The 18,044-nt window shown below is 42.8% G+C and overlaps 1 protein-coding gene across 3 annotated transcripts in view; it reads left to right on the forward strand.

Annotated features, from left to right (window-relative positions):
* LOC131456254 (protein AF-10-like) overlaps positions 1-14,033 on the forward strand; it is a 38,365-nt gene extending 24,332 nt beyond the window's left edge. The window contains exons 12-15 of one of the 3 annotated variants that reach the window (XM_058624419.1): positions 57-349; positions 733-753; positions 954-1,044; positions 1,212-3,108. In XM_058624419.1, coding sequence (XP_058480402.1) covers positions 57-349; positions 733-753; positions 954-1,044; positions 1,212-1,493 — 687 coding nt within the window. In that variant the 3' untranslated portion in view covers positions 1,494-3,108. Of the gene's footprint in view, positions 1-56; positions 350-732; positions 754-953; positions 1,045-1,211; positions 3,109-10,736; positions 10,824-13,099 lie in introns of those variants that run through there. The other 2 variants (XM_058624437.1, XM_058624429.1) reach the window with 2 other exon arrangements.
* The last annotated feature ends 4,011 nt before the right edge of the window (positions 14,034-18,044 follow it).

Here is an 18,044-nt window from a genome sequence, read left to right on the forward strand (position 1 = left end):
CAGATAATGTGTTTCTACTTGTTATTAATGGTATTCAACTCTCTGACGTGTCTCAGGACAGTACGTCGTGCGGAGGCCACAGCAGTAGCGGCTCCACGTCCTCTCTCTCCACCCCTCCCTCCGTCTCCCAGAGCCCACCGCAGCCGCAGCTCAACGGAGTGGCCGCAGTGGGGGCGGCTCCCGGCGGTATGGGTGGCGTGGCGGGGCTGATGGGCGCACTCGGCGCAGGTAGCGCGCTGGGCATGGGGGGGATCGTCGGGGCACTGAATGGAGTCATCCAGGCACCGGGGGCCACCGGCAACCCTCACACTACAGGAGCAGCAACAGGGGTCACGTTGCCTGGTAACAGGTAACAAACAGTACGATGGTTGTCAGGGGGTTAGAAAACTGGTAAAACAGATAACTGCTTACTCGTTATTAAAAGTCAAGGGATCAAAACCACTCAAACTCGGCTGTGTTTCTGGTGGCATATTTCAGAGCCACAATTTGTTTCTTTTAAGTTTATTAGATAGTCAGAATCTCATGCCACCTGACCCATGCTGAGTGCATAGTAAAACTAAACTAAAATCATTGCTCACTGTGTTTTATCAACAAACAAAGTTACACCTTGTGGATATACATCAAATACATTTGTCGTGCAGCTGCATCTCTTTACTGTTTCTTGAATGTGAACTTTATTTGGAAATCTCTCTCTTTCTCTTTCCTTTTGCTTGCTTGTCGGGATTGTTGCAGCTCAGCAACTAGTAAGAACAGGTGAGAGGAGTCGGATGGGTTCGCTGTAACTCCATGTGTGCGTGTAGCTTCACGTCAGAGAAAACATGCCAGTGTTTTAGAAAGATAAAATGTCACTCTTTTATTTTTTTTATGGTTAAAATGTGTTGTGCTGAGGTTCAGCGTTAAGCAGAACAAGCACGCGCTGTGACGTCTGACTGTTAAGTTGTCCTGTGTCTCAGTGCCGCGCGGCTCAGCCTGCTGTCTGAGCAGCACCGCCTTCTCCTGCAGCAGCACCAGCTGCAGCAGCTGCTGTCCTCACAGCCATCAGCGGTAAGAAACACTCACACACACACACTGATCTAAATCACTGAGCTTAATTGAATTATTCTTTTTTTTTTAATTCCTCTTCGTCCCACTTTAATGCACCTCCTTCTCCATCTCTTTTTCTCTCCCCATTCGAAACTTTAATTTGATCCATTTCTTTTGACTTCTCTCAGGAGCAGCAGCAGGTGTTGCTCTACCAGCTGATGCAGCAGCATCAGGACCTCCAGCATCTGCAGTCTCTCTCCTCTGCGCAGATTCCCTCCATGCCGCTCTCCTCCGCTCAGCTGCCCATCAACAACATGCATCCCGGCGTCCAGAACCAGGGCCAAGGCGCCATCGCAGCCAACCCCTTCCTGGCACTGCAGCACGCACACGGCGACACGCACGGCCCCGGGGCGCAGAAGTCGCGGTTAGCCGAAAAGGCCGTGAGCATCACAGGGCAGGAGAAGACATGACGACTCATGCTTTTTGTTCTTTGGATGCCTTTTCTTTTCTTTTTTCTCTCAAATAAATATGCAGAATTTTCCGGACATCACGCTGTCAACTTTGTTCTTCAGTGACAAGAACATGAACAATGGCAGCAAAAGAACTAAGCGGTGTCTAAACGGTAGATTCCTCATAATAGTTGTCTGTGCTCATATGTTAGCACACACTGTGGTGAATGATAGAGAATAAAAGTAAGAATTTTTTTCCACCATTTCTAGTTATTTTTGCAACTTTTCAGGTTACAGGTTTGTTTTTTTTACACGATATTTAGTGTAAATGTATTTATTTTCATCCAGTTATTTTTTTAGGTTTTACTTTTGTAGCTCTAGTGCTGCTTCAGGTTCTTACTTTGTCACTGCTGAAATAATGATTTCCATTTAATATCACTGGTAGTGTTTTTTAAGTTTGCGTCGGTGTAGTATTTGTTCTACGGGTCAGGTCACACTCGCTGCGCTCCACGTCCGCCGGGTTTGCCGCTTCGCCTTCTCCCTTCACACCAAAACGAGGTTCTGCGTCTGTGTTGCGTTCCACGTGTTCGGACTTAATCTCATATTCCCTTCCAGAGCAGGAAGTTCTCACCAGGATTTTGCGCTTTGACCAAAATAAGAGTGGACTGGAAAGTGTTGTGCGACAGGGAGCGAGCGCAGACGTCACATGGACTACAGTTGGACCTCTGTGCACGCGTTGATGCTTAAAAGTATGACCTGGCTTCCAAGAAACATTTCCTTGAACTAGTTTTTTTGTCTGTGGACTGGCAATTTTTTTTTTTTTGCTATGTCACGTCTTCCTTTAATTTTCCTCTCATTGTCTCCCCGTTTCTCTCCTTTCCTTCTCCGTCTGGTCTTTCTACTGTTTCACTCTCTCAGGGGCTTGAGCTTACTAGAGCTAGCACACACAGAACTACAAACTTTAAAAAAAAAAAGAAAGAAATAAGAAATACATTAATATTTAAAAAAACAAAAAACAAAAAAAACTACCACTTGACTTAACAGTAGCAGATGCATGGTTGACATCTGTCTCACAGTGGCCCCGAGGGGAATATTTGGTGAGAGGGTTGTGAGAGGGGGAAAAAAAGAAAAAAAACCACATGTTTTCACCGTTGCCTCTCTCGCAGAGTCTCTCGCTCCGTTTGTGTCGATCCGTCAGTGAGCCGAGCCTCGGTACGGTCACCACAGAAGCCTTGCTTTCCACGGTCTCCTCTCTGGGCCAGAAACAGGGGGCTCAATCAGGAAAATTTATAGAAGAATACACAGCGAGTTGAATGTTCATGCAGACTCAAAGACAAAGCAGAAGTCGTCACGTTTCATCCTCCTGATTGAGCCCCCTGCTGCACCTACCTCTAAAGCAGGACCAGCCTATCAGGACCTAAAAGGTCGACACACGAGCGGCTACTTAAAAAAAAACACAAATAAAACACCACAGTCAGGAACTGGCCAATCAGGGTCCAAGCCTCAAGTGCCTGAGGCCAAAGTGGGATTATTGTATCTCACTTTTTTACCTGAGTCCCTGTCACTCAGCCCAATTCTTCATAACCCTTCTGGTAATTAAGCTGCGTTGCTAAGCAACAGATTGCAAAAAAAACACTTAAATCGTGTCAAGGCTGGACGTGCAGTCTCTTAAACGAAACCAGGAATTATTATTATTATTATTATTATTATTATTATTATTCTTACTCTGCTGCATTCTCTTCGATCAAAGCCAACTATTGTGCTTTTTTTTAATTATTTATTTGGAGTTTGTATAACGGGCGTAAGATGATATATTTTAAGAGCCCCCCCACTCACTGGTGTTGCAATTTAACATCGTCTTTTTTGTACTACTGTGTAAAGTTTTGTCTTCTGTTTTTGTGTTTTCCTTACACACAGTCAGATCTTGCTGTAAAAACCCTCCCTTTTTTAAATGACTTCTCATCATGTGTTTGAAAAGCTAGAAAGCTACTCGATAGTTGGCCGACGGGAGGGGAAGAGGGTGTGGGTTGTACATAGCAGTTTTGTTGGGGTGGGTCGGGTTTGGTGGAAACAGTGTCAGGGTTGGGGAGGGATTTTCCGGTGGCACCGTTTGTACCTCGTTAAGTGTATATAGACGTCGCTCATCGGCCGTTTGTGTACATATGTGATTTGTGATTGGCCACACTGGTGTGAAGGAAAGCCAATGAAGCCTCAGTTTGTGTGTGTGTGTGTGTGTGCGTGTGTGTGTGAGAATCTTTAAGACCAGACAGTTTTTAAAGAAAAAAAATAACATGTTGGCAGCGACTGGACACACAAAGTATTAATTTATTTTTATATGTGCAGGGACATTGTGTTTTTCTTTTTCTTTTTTTTTTAGTTTTTGCACCATTTTCTTGATGAGAAAAAAAAGTCATTTTATACTCTGGGCACCGCGTTTTCATCTGTGCACACGTTTTGTTTGGATCGGTTTTTGTACAAGTGAAAGATAATTGGGGGGCAGGGGCAGTGGGGAGGAAGGGGGGTAACATTGTATTTAATAAAAAAAATACCAAAATAAACACTCTGGATAAAGTAACACGTGTTTTAGGTTTGATGTCTTGTGCAGTTTTAAAGGGGATCAATTTTCTTTGCTGTAAAATGTTTATATTGTTGTTAGAAATGAAAATATAATGCAGTTTTTTTGCATAAATTGCGTTTAATATACCTTTAGGACTTTTATAGTAAATGAAAGAAACTGAGATTAAATAAGACCGATTAAGCCAGGAAGGAAGTTTTTCATCTGTCCAGATTTAAAAAAAATAATAATTTCTAATAATAATTGAACAAAGTAAGAATAATTGTTGTTGACCTTACAAATATACAAAAAGATAATAGTATAGTGCACATACACTGATAAATAATGTATGGTAGCACACTCAAAGCCATTAGATTTAGAGACAAATTAGTTTTCATAGAACAAACAGGAACATGTATTCAATTAATTAGACAACGTTTCTAAGTTAATTACCCTTTTCATTTAAATAGTCTCATAAATATATATATATATATATATATATATATATATATTTGTATTCTATGGTGAAACGATTTACCTGTCCTGAATGACGTGGCATTAATTATACTGCAGGTTATTGGAAGAAACCGCAGCGGCAGGGATGTGATTTATTCACCAATAATGGGAGAGAAGATGAATAATCATCAAGCGACGAGGCGCCATTATAGAAGCTGAACATCTTCAAATTTAAACAATGTGCTCTGAGGCTCCTGTCCACACACACACACACACACACACACACACACACACATGCATGTTTCTTGGCAGCTGGAAGTTATCAGCTTTGGGGTGTGTGTGTGTGTGTGTGTTAGTTTAGAGGTGGGAGCATGATTCTGCTACATCTGCTTCTGCCCTGGTAATTAAAAGCTCACTTTCCTCCTGAACCCCTGCTCCCCAAAAACTGCACCCACCCACCCCCCTTCACCTCATCTTATCCCCCCCCCCTTCCACACACACACACACACACACACACACACACACAGAAAGAGACCTGCATTCAAACAACCCCCCTTCCTTACCTCTCTCTCTCTCTTTACCCAGGCACTTGCTCCCCCTCCCACCTCCACTCACTATCAGACCTGTCAATCAAAGCCTGGCTGTTTAAACACCATACACCCCTCCATTACCTCCACCACCACCACCACCACCACCACCCAGGGCCTTCTCTTTCATAAGCCTCCACCGTCAGAGCTACACATAATAGCAGCAGCAGCAGCTTCACATATTCACACATACACACACATTTGTGCAGCTGCATTGACTTTCATTCATTTGGACAATAGCCTGAAACTCAGATATGAGGTTCAGGCCTCATTGGGACCAGGTTTTGGTCTCCATGAGGACCTCTGGTCCCGACAAGGTCAGTGTTTATGCCAGGAGAAGAGGTAACAAACACACACAGAGCAGAGCTGCAGTGTCCATCATCGATCATACTTCCCCCAGAAACCCTCCCTAGGGGTTGTGGGTGGTATGTGGGGGGGGGGCTTACCAGCTGATAGAGGACCCCCGTGTGCTGCCCGACCAGGTGCCTGATCACAAAGTCAAAACATTACTAAGCCCCGGTGTTAGGATCACACACACACACACACACGGAGCAGAGCAGCGAGGGCCAGCAGGAGGGTTAAGCCTCGGATGATTAGACAAATGTAGGGCAGATATTTGTGGCCTCAGAGCCGAACTGAGCTGCTGTCACTGAGGAATGCTGTGCAGCTGCGTCGTTACCTGCCTCTCACTGGCAGGCATGGCAACTTTCTGCCTCTGCTTTCCAGTGTTTTTGGCCCACTCAAGAATGCAACACCGAGGCTGGAGAGCAAATGGAATAAGGGAAATGTGAGAGAAGGGAAAAAAGAGAATAGAGCTTGGTTTTAAATTTTATTGGTTCTGCTCTGATTGCATCAGGAGGAAAACACAACAGTGGTTATGTGTAGTTTGCAACAAGTAAAGTTGTTCATTCTGTGTGTGTTCATGCAGAAAAAGTTCCTTTTTCTTAAATCAAATAATTTTAAATCTGCGAAATGAATTGTTGGATGTTAAAAATACTCACTTAAATACATTTGTTTCCCCCCACAGAACATTACATGTCCATCAAAATGAAAGCAAAACCATATAACAAGTGAACTTAACACCGTGAATAATTCCTACACAGGTTTTGGCACATGTTTGGTAACTCACTTAAATTATTTAATTACACCTCAGCCTGAAAGAGCCAGAGAGAGAGAGCAAAGAGCAATAAAGCCCACAACGACTCTAGTGTAATAAAGCATTAACAGGAGGAAGCAGCCGCTGGTGTGTACTGTAATGCAGTGTAAATCATCACAGAGTGGATGCTATTAGGAGGTTTAAGTCTGGCCAGAAACCTGCAGTCAGCTGCCAGAGGCTCTGATCCACTGCCGAGTGGAACCAGATATGGCAAACAGAGGTGTTAAGGCTGGAGGAAAAAGGATACAAGGAGAGAGTTGAGGGGGGGGGGGGGGGGACAGCTGAGGAGATTCCCAGGGTGTGTGTGTGTGTGTGTGTGCCCCCCCACAGGTCTCTCTCCTGTTGGATAATGGTGGCGAGAAGAAGCAGCAGGATTTGGCCTCATCCCTCTTCATTGTAAGACAGCTTGTATTCTTCTGCTAAGTGACTCTCTCAGTGTCACCCTGCGACACACACACACTTCTTGACGCCACAACAACAAATATGTAGTGACAGAAAGAAAAAAAAATGCAAATTACATTAAGCTGAAAAAAGCACCCAAATTGACCTATACATTATTTTATTTTGAAAGTCAATAAATAAATAATTGACTAAAATGTACAACGTTGCTATTGTTTTAAAGAAAAATACTAATTTACAAAAAAATAAATAAAAATACATGAATAGATACGAATTTATCCTAAAATGTAATATTTATTTATTTCATTTTGAGGGTCATTGACCTCAGGCTTGTGCACAAAACCTTAAAAAAAATTAAATATAATATAAAAAATACTTAATACTAAAATTACTAACTGTAAATTGTATACTTTGTATACTACGTTCTTTAACCGTGAACAGACGTCGGGGAAGAAAAAAAAAAAAAAAAAAAAAAAGTGTCTCCGGGAGTCAGCGGCTCCTGCTTCGCTCTCCTGCCGAGCATAGTGACGCGCTGCTCGGTCAGCTAGCTCTCTCCGCCCCGCTACTATTGCTGCTGCTGCTGCTGCTGCTGCTGTTGTAGCTGCTGCTGTCGGCAAGAAAAACGGCGCTTGCGAAAAAAAGGGCGCAGACAAGCGGGGGAGGGAAAGGTGTGTGTGCACCAATGGACATTTAATTCAACCGCAAAAGGGGGAGAGAGAAAAAAGGGCGGGTTCCTGCTTGAATAAGTGATTTTTCTGTTGCCTGCTTTTCCCCTTTGTAAAGGGAAATGCAGCAGAAGAACAGCAGCAGACTCTACACTTACGTTAACTGTGAGTGTGTGTGTGTGTGTGTGTGTGTATACATATAATTATTTTTCACAGCCAATATTTGTCAACATGAGATCCAACACAGTTATATATATATATATATATTGATATATATATTGATATATTGATGATGTTCCACTCCAGGTTTAACCAGTGTGGTGCTATTGTGTGTATAAATCACATTAAAAATCCCTGACACTCACACTAACCTGTACAAGCTGTAAAAATTTAAAAGTGCACCAAGTGTCCTGTGTTCATATATTGTCATATAGCATATCATTTGTACAGAATAATTTTAAAGATATTATTATGTTTTTTAGTGCAATAATTATCCCACATGATTTGGTTTTTCCCCCTCCTTTTATATATTTTTTATAAAATTAAAGCTTAAAGTGTTGACAACAACATGTGATTTTAAAACACTGTGTATGTGTGGTTTCATACTGTAATAATAATAATAATATATTTATACTCATTAGCACTTCTGTAATTACTGAATCAACGCTTGGGCACCACATGATCAAATGGTGTGATGTGTAAAAAAGCAGAGCCTCCTGTCTGTTCTCTGACGACCTCCAAGTCCTGTTGTGTGTTTTTTGTTTTTTTGAAGACCATCGACCGGAGCAGTTAACTGCAGGGAAGCCACATGACCCAAGCACAAACGCATGCAGGCTGCTAAATTATGTATAAATTCAATTAAACTCGTAGAGAAGAGCCCCCTTATTTTTTTTTCTTCCCACTCTATACTGACATTTTTCTCTCATGTGGTTTCCTTATACCAAGTTACTTTGTGAATTTGACATAAAACGGTGTATTCACTCACGGCAAACCATAATCTTAATCTTAATTTTCCCTATGTTGCAACTACATGGTTTTTCCCCCCTGTATTTCCTATATTTACCATCACAATAAAGGGGCCGGGCCTGCCTGCATGGTGGAGAGCGAGTGGTGCTGCAGTAGTGCAAAGACAGGTGGTGCTGGCAGAGATGAATTGTAATCTTGTGTGTGTGTGTGTGTGTGTGTGATGGTGGTGGTGGTGGTTGGGGGGCTGCGGGGGGTAATGAATGTGACAGGATATAGATCTGAGATGAGATCTGGTTTGATCATCAGGTAAAAATAGATCAGTCACCGGCAGATCATTACCGATAATTACTTTCAAATGGTGAGCTCGGCGAGAGGTCTATATTAATAAATAAGTCCAGCCTTTGGTTTCATGGTGATGGCAGGTCAAAGGAATGTGTGTGTGTGATCATGTGTGACAATTACATTTAAAATGATAGAGTGGAAGTGGAAATGATTCCCCCCTTTTGTACTTGTTTTAAGTCAGAGATGTGACTTTTCATTTATTTTTGAGTTTGTTTGTTTTTTCATGATCAGAAGGAGGAGGAGATGGTTCCGCATCCACACATGCTGCGGATACCGTGCCTTGCTCAAGGACATTACAGTGAGGGGGGATTTTGTCCCTGTGGAGACTTAAAGCTAATTCTTAGTGCTGAAAGTGTTTTTTGTTGTTGTTGTTTTTGTTGGAAGGGTTGGTGCTATCACAGTAAATGAGTGAACAACAAGCATGAAAAAGAAGAGCTGGGATTTCTCCAACGGCAACAGCTGTTAAATGGTATATACCCAGGCTGCATAATGGTACATGCAGATTTCTGTGTGTGTGTGTGTGTGTGTGTTAGAGAGAGAGAGAGTGACCCAGCGATCCCCCCCCCCCCCCCCTCCTCTGTTCCTCCACCTATCAACAAACCTCATTTATTATGCAGACTGGAGACTGTGGGCTGTGGGCTTGTGTGTGTGTGTGTGTGTGTTTGCACGTACAACTGATTCTTTGCTCACAAATACATGCGGCTGAGAGAGGTACGTGACTGCAGAGACACACACACACACAGAGAGGGAGAGGTGTGTGTACAGAACTTTCACCCTGATAACATAAATTAAAAAAGAGAAAAAAAATCCAGTCAGTCTGATGGCTGTGACACTTTTAATTCCCCCTAATTTGTAACTAATGAGTAAGCGAGTCAGTTTTATTTATATAGCACCTTTCACACGTGCAAAAAATAGAACACAATTATCAGAACTACAGAACAGTAATAAAAACACATCAAACACTCATTCAACTAAAAGCCAGCTGCTTTTTAAAAGAGCGGACACAAGTTGTAGGTGCTATCACTTGGAAAGAACGGTCCAGTCTTGTTTTATATCTTGTTTGGAGGACCATTAACTGGTAGTCTCTTTAAACATTACTTGTTACTACTTTTAGAGCTTTAAATAGTCGGGCTCTATCATACATTGATGATCTGCTGCACCTCTATGACTCCCCCAAGACTCAGTCTCTGATCAGCAGATCATCAAGCTCTAAAAGTAGTAACAAGGACTTGTAAAAGAAATGTAAAATGGCGAGCGGAGATAAAAGCATGTGGAATCATGTCTAATTCAGCCTTTGACACAAGAGATCTGAGGTTGGAAATATTACGTAAGTGGGAATAGTAGTTTCTGATTAGACTGTTTAGAATGAGAAGAATTAGAAGGACAAACACAACACCAAGACTTCTGAGGACACACAAGACTAAGGAACCAATATGCTGCTCCATCAGCGGGATTTTAACATCAGGGTTTTCAGAGTTTAGGTGTAGATGTTAGTTACATGTGCACACACACACTTTGTGTGTATATGAATGTGTGTGTGTGTGTGTGTGTGTGTGTGTGTGATCATGCAGACATTGAAAATCCCACCCAGAAGTGATGTCTCTCTACTCCCTGTGACATTAAAGGTCACTCTCTTTTATAGTGAACTATAATATAATATGTATAAAATATACACATTCCTTTTTCTTCTATTAAAAAATAAAGTTTTGTTTATTTGTAATAGAAAATGCAAATTGAAGACATGAAACTTATTACATTAAAGCAGGAAAAACAAACACAGGGATTTGTGACTATGAATTGACAACGTTATTTAGTTTCAATTGATTCATTAAATAGTTGTCCTGTAAAAGCACATTTACCACTGTTTTGTTTTATTTTACTCACATATGTCACGTCATACAATCATATATAATATTGTCTTCTTCATCCCATTCACATAACATTTCATATCAAAGTGCAAATAAAAAATCTCAAGCTTCTATAAAATACTTTGCAGGGTTGAAATATTTTTGGCTTGTGGCTCTTTAGGGGGAAAAAAAGAAAAAGGTTTCAGATGTCTCTGTGTTGTTGGGTCCAAATGGACATTTGTCCCGCAGACGTCTTCGATGTTTTTCATATTATTTTTTCCTTTTTTTCCAGCTCCTCGAAGCCTCTCACAACCTCCACGCTTCATCTGGAGACCAGGCGATCATTTGGAAACACTGGACGTGGCTTACTTTTAATACAGTAAGTGCTTTCACCTTTGTTGATAACAATCTAATGATGTCATATAACGGTGCCAATGATATCTGTACTTGTACTTTGGTTATTTTGTATAAATTCTACTCTATTGCAAGGAACGTAGAGCATTTACTTGAAAGTGTTGCAGTAATGAAGAAGTAAAGACTTCTCCTGACCAAGACACCTTTTTCTCCTGGATCAGAGTTATCACACCTGACATACTCCAGACCTGTAAAATAACATATAATAAGTGTTTATTCCCACAACTATGAGGTGTTTTCTGACTACTTGTCCATTAGTCGTTCCTCATTCCGAAATGCCGCTCATGCATTAGTGGCACAATTATAATATAGAAAAGCCTTGGTCTAATCTTTTAAAAGTCCCAGGGTAATGTTGGAAATGGCCAGAGAAGAAGGGGAGAGGGGGATGGAAGAGGGATAAAGGGAGGAGAGAAACTCAATCTAAAGCACCAGGTGCACCTTTTGTCGACATAATCTCCCAACCCTTGAGACCACGCACACACTGGCCAACATATACAGCCTTTCATAAGTACACACACTGCTTTTGCAAACGGGGGATTTGGGTGCTGCTTTGGCTCTGGTCATATGTAAAGAGGACACTCAGGTCAGTGCACTGCCACATCAGAGGTGCACATGTCATTTAACCACACAGAAAGGACCAATAATAAATATACTTTGCATGGCAGTAATGATGTACTGTACAGTATTTTCTGCTCAGAGGATCATGAGAGGAGAAAATGCAGTCAAGTGCAACAAGCTACAGTATGTGTGAATTTGGAGCACATGTGCTCGTACATGTTCTCGTGTGTGTGTGAGATGTTTTTTTCACGCGTCGTGTCCTGACATCAAATATTTCAGCCCAAGATTTCAATTTTATATATATATATATATATATATATATGTATATATATATATATATATATATGTATGTATATATATATATATATATATATATATATGGGAATATTATTGCTTCCCAGAAATTTTTTAATTTTATTTTATATTTTGACCCAATAATAAATATTACATCACTGTGCTAAAAAAGATAAGTGTTAAATGAGTATGTAGTATATGTATATGTATATATGTATATATATACATAAATGTAATTTATATGAATAAATCCCACATTTATAATTGAATGCATCATTTTTAAGGGCAGAAATGATGATGCTCGTCTTCTTGCAGTTAAAAAGTTAAATTCCTAAGAAATAAAACATAGCCCAAACACAGCCCCGTAAATCATTACGGTCTGGTAACAGTTTATGTCACTAACATTATATAATCCTAGAAAAAGCATACTATACTTATTTTTGCTCTCTATGTGAGTGTCTGTGTGTGTAGTTTGCTTTTCTTTGAGACACCCTTACATTTGCTTATTTACATTATATGGTTTTTTGACCCAGTATAATAAACTATAACTGCATTTAACACTGCTACATTTAAAAAATAAAAAAAAATTGTCCGCTTGTGTTTACATGCAGCCAAAAGCACTTCTAACCTTTTTTCCAAAGGTATTTGATGGAGAGACAAGAAAAACAAATTCTTAAAATGAAGGATGTGTGTGTGTGTGTGTGTGTGTTCTTGTATTATTCATGTTTTGGGGACATTAAAGAATTTACAGTCACACTGTGGAGACTAAACTCCATAATGTAAATCATTAGGTCAACGGTGAGGGGTAAAGATTGAGTTTCTAGGAAATAAATAAATGTGAACCCGTACTAAAACATTAAGCAAACTGGGTGTCCCTCATCCCTCATCCACTGTCCTTCATCCGTCGTCCTTTAAGGTCAACCCAAAACCCACGAAATGCCTAAAGTGGGGGACAAACTCAAGGACGGGAGCAGCCTCTTCATTGTGATTTAATCTCTCTTTGCCTCTCTCTCAACTGCCAGAACAAACATCAAATATGGCCTCCTTATCAGACCCAGCCCTGCTCTATCTATCTATCACCAATCAATATCTCCCGCTCTGTGTGAGCAGGCTCGTATGTATGTATGTATGTATGTATGTGTGTGTGTGTGTGTTTGTGTGAAACTGGTCTCAAGGGCTGCGCTAACTAAGGTCAAAGATCAGGTATAACCCTCCAGCACGGAATGATAGATGTGGCCTGAGGAAAACAAGATAAAAGAAGGCGGGTGGGAGAGAGAGAGAGAGAAGGAAAGGAATGAAGTGAGAGACTTATACCAGTTGCGTGTGTCCTACACAACGGATCATAAACAACATTAACTGTTAGCTTTGCCTCTGTTGTTTCTGCCGCAGGAGCAACACAGCCCGAGGCCCTCACCAGATCAGCTTACCCGGGTGAGCGTCGGCCTCCCAACAATGGTCTCGTCAGATTCCAGCTACCTTCCGTGGAAACGCGGGCAGCTGAAAAAGCAACTTTATCATCGCGCCGGTCAGTGTGGATCTTTATTAAATGCTTCCTGCAGTCGACGGGGAATAGCAATTAATATCAGGAGGTGTCGGCTAAGCTGCTACACGAGGCGCGCGTGACGCTGACTCAGCTTCATGTGGTTCCTGTTTGTGGAGGAAGTGGGGAAAAAGCTAAACCAACTGCATTATCAAGGGGTTGTGTACACATGCGTGGAAGCCATTTTCTCCTTTGCAGAGACATGGAATTATCAGGGAAAAGGGAAGACTCTTTCACACTAGAATGTGCAGGTATATTCTGGGAGAACCTGCTAATATCCCAGGTTGTAAAAAGTAAAGTTCACCACCAACATCCATGGCTGTAGATCAATAATGACTCAGCAATTTGCACCACCACTACTAGAAATAAAGCAGACAAAGAAGAAATGAGAGCGTTCATTCATGGTTTGGCTTTTCACACAATTGTCAATTGTCAAAAACCTGCTTACATCCCATTTAAAGCCCGGTTAAACTTTTTTTTTGTGTTTGTTTGTTTTTTTGTAAGTGTATGTATCTGCACAGAGGGAAGGTTCCTCCTCAGGTAACATGACACTATATGCACTTACTGTACATTCACTAGGAAACAGCTCTATATGGCTGCAAAAATATTGCCAGAGCTGGTGTTACAGATAGATGGAGAGAGAGAGAGAGAGAGAGAGAGAGGTGGTGGGGGCAATCCTTTGTTCTGTCAAGGACTTAACACAATCAGAGTGTACAGTGTGTCAGGAGCGCACAGGCATATATCAACTTCAATCTCTTTTTAATGAAAAATCCTGCCCTCTCTAATATGTGCAAATTAACCTCTTCTCCTCCCTCCCTCCCTCCCTCCCTCCTCCTCCTCTTGCTCCCTCCCTCCTCCCCTCCTGAAATGTTCCCCTCCCCTCCTCTCTCTCTCTTGCTCTCTCCCTTACGGAGGCCCCTCAGTGCTCTGTCTCCTCTCTTCTGTCCCCCCCCCCCCCCCCCTCCTCGATCTCCACCTTTTTGCTGCTGTCCCTCCCTCTATACATGCTTCACTTTTTTTTGCCAATTTTTCCATCTCCGTCTCATTCAGAGTCTCTCTCTCTCTCTCTGTGCCTCTGACAGAGAGAGACTCCTGCTTCCTATTAGCTTGTTGCTTCGGTCGCCCAACCCCCACAGCAATTATCCAGATCAGTTAGTTGTATAAAAAAAAAAGAAGAGAAGGATAAACAAAAAAGAAAAACAAAGCAGGAAAAACATCCTTAAGTCAGTGTCCAGCAGCAGCAGCAGCAGCAGCATTAAAATTCACCCTCCATCCTTCTCTGGTTTTCATCTCTGCTGCTTCAATGCACACATGCTCACAGCGAATCATGCCATTACCCTGATTATCCTGATGAGTTGGTCAGATCCTCGTCTTCTCATTCTGCCCACGCTGATAGTAATTTAGAAATTACACCTAATGAGGAGTTTTTAAAAACACGATGGCCACTCTGTGTTGCCAGCCCCACGCCGTTCCCCGGCCCTAATGGATTTCCTGGTATGGAATCCATTTTTCCCCCCTCTCTGCCCTGCAGGGGGTCCGGCTCGCCAGGGCCCTGCCTCCCTCCCTCCCTCCCTCCCTCCTCCGCTCCCACACCACCCTCCCTCCTCTCCCTCCTCTCCCTCCCCTACACTACACTAATTGGGGGCGACTGGTTTTGGTGAAAAGAAGTCATAATCATTGTTTCTGCTGCTAATTTAAGTGGTTAAGTGTACGGGATCAGCTCGCCCCGAATGAGGAAATCAATGTGATTAAATTTACATTTTTTAATCTGAACAGCTTAAAGTGCCTATTTCCTTCTCTTTCTCGCTTTGTTGGAGCTTTCTGAAAGGTAAACTTCATATGGCACAAGATAAAAAGCACATGTTGATTATCTCTTTTTGTGCATGTGGCTTTTTCTTTGGGTATTGTTTGGTTGATCTTCTGTGTTTTTTCTGTTTGGTTTCCAGACTAAAAAGCAGTGATTAAGATGCCAAAATCAACTTATCGTCGACCGCGCCCTGATTTTAGGCTCCGAGGAAACAGAAATGATGTCTTTGAAGGCAGGTGGAGTCAAGGCGTCAGCTTTTTGCAACATTACTCCTCTTTATTTAAATGCACATTGCTTCTCATGCTGACTATAAGGATGTAAAGTATTGACGTCTGTGTCTCTCTCACAGGAACACCCACAAATCCCGTGTTCATTCCTGTTCTACAGTAAACGGCGAGGCGGAATAGAGGCGCAACATTCCCGCCTTTAACTGGCTGTGTAAAAGCGACTTGTGTGTGTTGGGGGTGTTTTGCTGAATTGAGGACACACACACACACACACAGGCACACATGCAAATCAAAGCCATCAACAGCTTGTGATGAAGTGAGACATCGTGGCATAAACAGAGTGTGCCGTTACCATGGAAGCCACTTTCACCTCATAGGCTGAGAGAGAAAGAAAAACACAAAGAGCCAACAAGACAGGGAGGGAGTGACAGAAAAACACTGACAGACAGACAGACTCTCAGACTCAGACAGAGGGTTACAAGCTTCAACCCTCTCCCTGGTGAGGAAACACTGTACTGTAAAGGCGAGCCCAAGTTTGTCTATATGATGTTTTAATAGTGTGGTGAACATTCACAAGCAACAGACACACATAAACCAAAAGTGACAGAGCGGTTTTTGTGGTTTCGCAGTCATCTGTCCCTTGTTTTACCCCCCCCCCCCCCCCCCCATTCTTTTTTTTTTTTTTTTACTTCTTTGCAGGTGCTCTGACTTCACATGGCTGCCACTTTGCCGCACAACCATTGCCACATGTAGGTGCAGTAAGTGGAAGTCTGTTTAGGGTAAGTTTAAACACAGTACATCAAACATTTTCCCTCATGACGATCGACGAGTACGTTCTCAAGAGCCGTAAGCACGAGTTTAGATTCACTCGGCTGAAGACCGGACGCTTGCATTTACCGTCCACTTCTGCGCTCGCCGGTTTATTAACGGTCGAGTCTGTTGGAGGAAATTGAACACAGTGACCTTGTCGTGTGACATCAGACTGAGCTACTCCAGAGTATCTCCCTTCATTTGGCAGAGACACTTGTGACAAATTTCCTTCCTTTATAAATGATTCATCTCTCTTCCAATGGAAACCTTTATCTTTTTAATTCAGCTCATTTTTTTCCCTCTCCGAGCCCTAACAAGGGCGGGATGGAGATTGAAAAAAATAAGAAATTGGCTTTGATGTACCTTTAAAATGCTAAGAATTTCAAGTAAGTTAGTGGTGGGGGGGGGGGGGGGGGGAAGAGCACTTGTGCTCATGATGACAAGTTTCTCCTCAAGTCCAAAGTCTATCAGGTCACTTTGTTTGCTTGCCATTTCCGTGCAATCAGTAATTCAGCATGTTGGGTAATTTTTTTTTCAAAGCTGCACAGCGCTTTGTCCAGCTCAAAGCCCTGATTGCTGCCGAATGAAAGCGCCATACCTTCCAACGAAAAGGTCGGATGAGCAAGGCCGTTGCAGCGATGCTAGCTTTGAAGGTTTGCCAGGGAGGCTACAGGAGGTAATCAGAGGAAAATATGTCCTCTCCTCCTCCTCTTCTTTTAGACCTCCATTAGACCAGCCTGCCTCTGTCTGGGAAAATTGATTTTCTCCCTCCTCCTCCTCCTCTTCTCTCCTCTTTTTTCTTCTCAGGTTCCATTTGAGGCTTGTTCATGCACTCTCAAGAGCAGTTCTGCGAGACACAGAGAGAGAAATAGAATAGTTAGGCCACGACAGGTTGTTCACACATAAACTTAGCCCCCCACCCCACGCTTCTCCTCCTCCTCCCTACAACAGCAGCAGCAACACCACCGGGGCTCAAGTCTCATCTCCATCATCTGCAGACACACTGAGGCCTGCAGTGCCAATGAAACCACCTCTTTCCCCCTTGTTTCTCTCTCTGTGCTGATCCTCATCTGCCTAATCCTTTCCTTCCTCTGCTTTTCATTCTCCACCTCTCTGTCTTTCTCTTGCTTCTCCACCGGTCTTCACACTTACAGGGCCCCCCCCCACCCCCTGCTCCCTTCCCTCTCAGAGCCAAGTCTTGGATCAATGCACCATTGATTTTCCTATCAATGAACATTAGTATGGATCAGACTGCTGCCTGTGCTGACCTGCCCTGAAAACTACACACTCTCTCACACACACACGCATACATACATACATACATGCACACAGATTGCCTGTTGCCACAGGGACTCCAGATTTCATCACTGCTCTGCTATGAGCATACACACAAAAAGGGACGAGCTGGATGCTGTGGACAAAGGGAGAAACAGCAATGGGGATAAAGGGTGGGTGGGATTGATAAAAGAGGGGTTGTAGTTGAAAGCACAGGAGCCAATCAATGAAAAGAGTGACAGAATAGATAGGAAATGAAATCGGACCGAGCAGCATTAGTGTTTGTTTCTGCGTAAAGCAAACGGTCATTGGTCAACTGCCTGCTGGTCGATTCACCGTGGAATAATTCAGTCTGATTGGCAACCGGCTCGAGCTGCCGAGGGTGGCTGCTAATCACGACAGTGAATGGGTGCATGTGCGTTGTGATACACCTTTTTTGGATGCCTTTCTTCCTCCGCCTCTCTCCCCCCCCCCCACACACACACACATCTCAGTCTCCTCTCTCACCCTGTAATGGGCTCTGAGTCAGGTGGAGATCGACACTTCTCTTTCTTCCGCGCTCCTTTTGTGTCCAACATTGTATTCATTCCACACAAACCGACTGCGGCCTCTCTGCGAGCGCGTCTCCGCGCACGGCGGCCGCACTGCGAAACAACCCGACGACAACAAATCTGT

Source organism: Solea solea, chromosome 1 (assembly GCF_958295425.1).
Source record: "Solea solea chromosome 1, fSolSol10.1, whole genome shotgun sequence".
Classification (NCBI taxonomy): Eukaryota; Metazoa; Chordata; class Actinopteri; order Pleuronectiformes; family Soleidae; genus Solea; species Solea solea.